Here is a 5,849-nt window from a genome sequence, read left to right as displayed (position 1 = left end):
CAACTAACCCATCTCGGTAACTCAATTTTTTCCGTTTGTTTCTCACAAATTTTCTCCCATGGTTGAACATAGGAACAACAAATTCCTCTATCTGCTATGTAGAAACACAATTATTGTTTGAATATATTGGGACAATAGTTAACTAAAGAATCAAGAACATGTTTGTATTTTTTTTATTATGACAAATAATACCAAAGGTGATACTAGTGTTTATGCTAATCACTACTTTCAGCAATCATAAACAAATAAGCAGAAGCCCCAAAAAGATACAAGAAATGCATAAAAAATAATGCGACAAAATGTGTCATACTCAATAAAATAAGTTGAAAACTATGCTTTGCAGAAGATTAAACGATTTGTTTAAAACACTGGGACCACTATGAAAGAAACAGACAGGGATACAATAATTGACAAAAGCATTAACATTTTTTACCTGAGTGGAGAATGTCTCCACTAATACTGGTTTTCTTGACGACGTCTTCTTCCTTGTTGGTACGTTGAAGGAAGAATCGTTATTTTTGTTACTGCACTGAGCCAAGACTCTTTTACTTCAATTTCTCCCCTTAAAGTTAATGGATAAAAACAAAGGGTAATTGGAGAGATTAAGAGCCAAAATGAAACAAATATATAGAAGGGAAATTTGGAAACGACGTTGTCCAACTGCAGATGTGGCAAAAACAAACACGACAATTCACGTCAAAGAACGGAACAGCAAAACAACTCCTTTTCATTTCTCTCTAATGGACCGACGGAAGAATGTAACGTGGAACAGCAAAACAACTCCTTTTCATTTCTCTCTAATGGACCGATGGAAGAATGTAACGTGTCCAACGTCTACTTTCCTAGGAGATGTAATTGTCACTTTTTTTTTAGAGACTAAATTGTTGAAATGCAAAATCTTGAACGACCTAATTATTATTTGATGCACTTTTTTTTATTTTCTATTTAAACTAATGCTATCCAACTTTTCACCTTTTTACCCTAAAAAATTTAATCTTTTTTTCTCATTTATATTCCACCCATAAAAAGCTAAACCCTCGTTAAAAAAAATTCGTATCCAATTCCTCGGGATGGAATATGAAAAAAATAAAAAAAGAGTAAGATAGATAATCTCAATCCAATAATAACCACCTTATGGATGGAAGATAAATACACGAACACACAATATTATATATTTTTACCTTCCATTAAATCTAGGAAAGACTTTCATTAAGCTAATCAGTACATGGAATAATTATTATACAGCTAGAACTTTCAAATATACACTTAACTAATCAGCATAGTGAATTAAGGATTACATATATATGCCTTAAATTAAAAAGCTTATACCCCATCACCCGCTTAAAATCTTCAAGGCATGGAGCAGCTACTTGACCAAGTTTTTTTCTTTTAATACTTTTAACTATATATCATATATTATAGCTACCATGATTCCACCTAGACTGACTTAGGGAGCATAGCAATTTACAACCTCCTTTAGGCTGCTTAGCTGACCAAATTTATGACTGAAATTGGGCGGCCTCCTTCTCGAATTTCGGCGGCGAAGTGGTGGTCTTGATGGGAGCCCAGATATCTGCACCATTGCTCTCAGCAACTCCAATTGTTAGTGAGACAGGAACAAGGCATAACCCTCTGCTCCTCAGGCTGCATGGCTCCAGACCCTAAAGAAGAAATCACAAATTCTGTTATAACCATATTTGATGCCGGAATCGTTCGTTGTATGTGTGACTGACCAAGTGTTCGTGTTATGCTTACCGGATCCTTGGTTGCGGCCGAACTCTCAAGGTACGGGGCACTAAGAAGCTGTTTAAAAGGAAGAAAATTTATTTGCATAAGATCACAATTCACAAGTCATGTTCCAGTTTGCAACGGAATTGTGTCGGAAATGTCACTAGATATGACATGCAATGGTCACAGATTCACTGAAAATGAAAAATATCTTGGCTGAATGCTGAAACATGTTTTTGAAGTATGTGATCAAGAAATTTACATCAGAAACACTTCACAGCTTAATTTAGGTGTTAATAATGTATGGCATGCATGTATGTTGTGCATGAAATAATTGCCAAGATACACAGAACAATTTAGAAAGAATGTCCAAACCTTAACTTGTCTATGAAGGAAACCTATGTATTGCATTGCTTCCTCTAAGACAGAAGATGTATCTGTCTGCAGTGAAAATTATGGATACCTTTAGACTCATAGAAACTTAGAACAATTGAATTTGTTGAAAACTTTAACAGGCATAATAAATGAAAAAAAATACTATTGCATTACTATTATTATTATTATTATTCTTGCATTACAAGGCAAATAAATAAGCATAATAAGCCTAATAAATATGCTACATAAAACATCAATGAAGCTTCAAACATGTATACCTTGCCATATGGTGAAACAAGCTGCTGCAATGCAACGATTCGTTCACTAAGCTTCTCCTTCCTCTCCTATTCACAGAAACAATAGGAAATATAAAAAGGAAGTTCGGTATCATCGACAAAAATCATAGATATATCACTACTTTAAACATCAAGGAATGAAATTGTTCAATGCATTTCTAATTTTCATACACTATGACCATTGTGGCTTCCCATTGAAAACTTCAAAATGTAAATTAAAGCTTGGATATTGTAAAGAGCAACAGAGAATAATACAATGATGCCAAGAGCTAAGAATAATAAAAGGATTAAAAAGAGAGAAAGAAAGAAACCTTTGCGGTGATTGATAAATCATTAGCCTTTTGCCTTTTAGATTCAATAGAAGTATAACTGCTTTGGTCAACAGAACATGGGCTCCTTTTGTGTCCCATCATCTTTCTAACATCTACCCCCTCTTCTCTCTGGTGGCATAATAATAATTTTGTATCAGAATCAATCACCATTGAAGAAATTGAAGACAAAAATTAAGTATAAAAGGAACTATCAAATGCACATTGAGTTGCCCTGAAATATGTATAACACTACTTTTGGTTAGAAACAACTATGCAATTCTACTTGAACTCATAAATTAAGGAAATGATTTAAAAGAAATTAATAAATCAATATTAGCACAAATTAGATAACTCGTGCTCCCGTTCCCTTTTATTCGTCGCTATCCTTTTTGAATTCGGTAATTGGTATCCCACTATCCCCTAGCCAAAAGTGAACTTAAGGATCCAAGCATAATCCATGTCAATTGGTAGTATTGAAAGGATTAATTGGAATTCAGCCCTAGACACTTCCACCATGAGCATGTTTTTACTCGTAAATTTAAAAATATATGCAAAATAATTCACTAAATCTTTCCAAATGTGCAAATCAACCATGTTAATATATTTTTTCATCAATTGTTAACAAAAATAACATATATTTAATCAAATCTAGGATTTCAAAGTTTCACATATAGAAAACACATGGGCCAATTAGACATAACCAAAGCTCAAGGGAACACTTATTTTAGCTAAAATATACATGTAGAAAAATTCAAAAATTATTTTGCACATTTAAAAGAGATGAAAGTGGAAAAAGCATGAAGTGCATCTCATGACTTTAAAAAGAAACAGGGTGAAATTAATGCTATAACATAATTGAAGTTTATCATTCTTCTCCAATGGAATTCCCTTCAATAGTTTATTTGAACTTTTATTCAAATCCAGCATAGCATGCATGCAATAATAATAATAATAATAATAATAATAATAAGATCAAAGTCTCATATCTAAAAATATATCATAAAAACATGCAATGTTTTTTGGTCAGAATAACCCTCATTCCTCCCACTTTTCAAAGACAAACAATGTCATAATCGGTGCCCCCCTTTTTCTTTTTCTTTCTTTTCTTTTCTTTGCCGTTTCTTTTCAATAATAATAATAATAAAGCATTCATTAAATAGTTGATAAACTTGGAAACATTAGCAGGCAACAGCTACACCATACCCAAAAAATCAAAGTGGCCCCCATTGTCATGATGCTATAGAGAGTACTATAAGGCAACATGAACAGCCAAAGAAAAAATGAAGCAGCCATGCATTCAATTCAAACCACACATGAAAAAACTCTTTTGAAAAGGGCCAAAGGGTCATCACACATCACCCAATTCACTATCACAAACATTGATCCACATAATTCAACGGCTCAGAAAACTACTCACAGCTTGCAATGAAGTTTGTCAAAGATCATAATAATTAATAATTGTAGTCACCATACCAAAAAAGTTTATTATTATTGTTTATTTATATTTTAATTTTTTTTTTAACTTTGTGTCGTTGCCAAGAAGAAGCTCAAATGTCAAAAACAGTATATGGTGGACCCACAATTTGTGATCTTTGACAAAAGAACTTTTTTATTTTTTGTTTTTTGATATTCTTGACAAAAGAACATTTGTGTATACTATTTTCCACTGTCACACACGTATACATTGCACAGACACATTACACAAATTAATGTGAACAAGTGAATCTAATGTTTGCGTATAAAATCATCCCAACTACTTTGTTTACTAATGTTAAAATGATACTATATCTTCAATTGACACATGAGCAATTAAAATAAATCACACAATAAGACAAGGAGTATTCCAGAGAGAGAAAGCTCAGAGTTTGCGTTTAGCTTTTGGTGTTTGGGGGTGCAAAAATTAAAAAATAAAATAAATAAATAAATAAATATAAAACCCAACCACTCATTTATTGCATGTGTACTTAGGAAAGAGAACAATTCTGATCATACATTCTTGAGTGATTCAAGTAGCTAGAACGATGAGTATTTAGATTTTAGAACCTTAAAAACAAAACACTCCAACATTGATTTTTGAACATAAAAATTTCTCAATATTTCCTAGAACAATAATGAGAAGCCCCACTTATTAACATGGTCTTTATCATGAAACAAAAGATAACAATAAAAATGCAAAAATAAAATAATAATAATAATATAAAATAATTTTATATTTGAAATGAAATTAAGAGTAAGAGCTTACTGGAAACATAGAATCAGCATTGCAGAAGGAGCTGGCTATCATCTATGTATGTATGACTTTGAAAGAAAGAGCTTTCAGCAGAAAAATGGTTGCTTAAGAAGCCCAAAAAAAAAAAAGAACAAAGCCTTTGATTCTATTTCTTTTGTGAGTGATATGGCTTCAAATGCTTTGGCGGGTATCTTTAAAAGCTTGTAAAGCTTCAAACTTTAAGCAGTGTCCGTGATCAGTACTTCATTTCTAAGACTTTTGCACAAAAATTCCAAAAGCTAGAACAGAGGAAAAGAAAAATGTCACATTTACCATGTATCTATGTCTTCTAGCATAGGGGTAATATGGTAATAACAAATAAAGTAACACACAGTTAGCAACACTATGCTAAGAGAAGCTCTTAAATGGAAGAAAAGAAGAGAGTGATTACTGATTAGAAGAATAAGAAGATACAAAGAGTTTGTTGAAAGGAATGGAGTAAGGAAGAAGAGGAAGAGAGTAAGAACATGTCAAAGCGTGTGTCTTTATAAAGCTAAAATTGAAAGAAAATAAAATACTGATAAATAGTTACGTAAGATTATTATATTTTATATTGTCATAAATATACTTGTGACAGCTAATATCCAACCATGAGAGATAATACGTTTTTGTTTTTCGGTTTTTTTTTTTCCTTTGTTAAATTTTTTTTTTCTGGGCTAGAATTCAGCACTTGTTATCTGCTTGAAAATACTCTTTGTAGGTGTTTTTTTTTTCGGGACTTTACTCTTTGTAGTTTGTATGTATATCATTAACTAGTGTCTCTTACAAAATGCTTTTATTAAAATTAAAATTATTTATACTAAAAATATTCACAAGTTCTTTTTTTTATTATAAATACTTTATAAAAAGCAAATGCTAATATTCTTAAAG

General features: G+C 31.7%; 1 protein-coding gene across 6 annotated transcripts; it reads right to left on the bottom strand.

Moving 5' to 3' along the window:
• LOC107623301 (transcription factor bHLH153) lies at positions 1,147 to 5,480 on the bottom strand. Of its 6 annotated transcripts, none has more exons than XM_016325511.2 (6): positions 4,953 to 5,480; positions 2,711 to 2,839; positions 2,382 to 2,447; positions 2,110 to 2,169; positions 1,756 to 1,803; positions 1,147 to 1,661 (listed from the first exon to the last, which is right to left on the bottom strand). In XM_016325511.2, the coding sequence occupies exons 1-6, from the start codon at positions 4,992 to 4,994 to the stop codon at positions 1,500 to 1,502; spliced, it is 507 nt and encodes a 168-aa protein (XP_016180997.1). In that variant the 5' UTR covers positions 4,995 to 5,480; the 3' UTR covers positions 1,147 to 1,499. The 6 variants fall into 6 exon arrangements, with proteins under 6 accessions (XP_016180997.1, XP_016180996.1, XP_020970592.1 ...); XM_016325510.2 differs by having other exon boundaries at positions 2,104 to 2,169; positions 4,953 to 5,476; XM_021114933.1 differs by lacking the exon at positions 4,953 to 5,480 and adding an exon at positions 3,914 to 4,121.

The sequence above is a fragment of the Arachis ipaensis genome, chromosome B10 (assembly GCF_000816755.2).
Source record: "Arachis ipaensis cultivar K30076 chromosome B10, Araip1.1, whole genome shotgun sequence".
NCBI lineage: Eukaryota > Viridiplantae > Streptophyta > Magnoliopsida > Fabales > Fabaceae > Arachis > Arachis ipaensis.
This window is presented reverse-complemented; position numbering and strand designations above follow the sequence as displayed.

Bases quoted from the DNA above. Each gene is read 5' to 3' on its own strand.
- LOC107623301 (XM_021114932.1), bottom strand. From the start codon at position 4,003: ATGGCTGCTTCATTTTTTCTTTGGCTGTTCATGTTGCCTTATAGTACT. The intron at 1,804-2,103 runs GTTTGGACATTC...CCTTTTAAACAG, and splicing joins TCCTTCATAGACAAGTTAAG to CTTCTTAGTGCCCCGTACCT. The intron at 1,662-1,755 runs GTAAGCATAACA...TTTCTTCTTTAG, and splicing joins CGGCCGCAACCAAGGATCCG to GGTCTGGAGCCATGCAGCCT.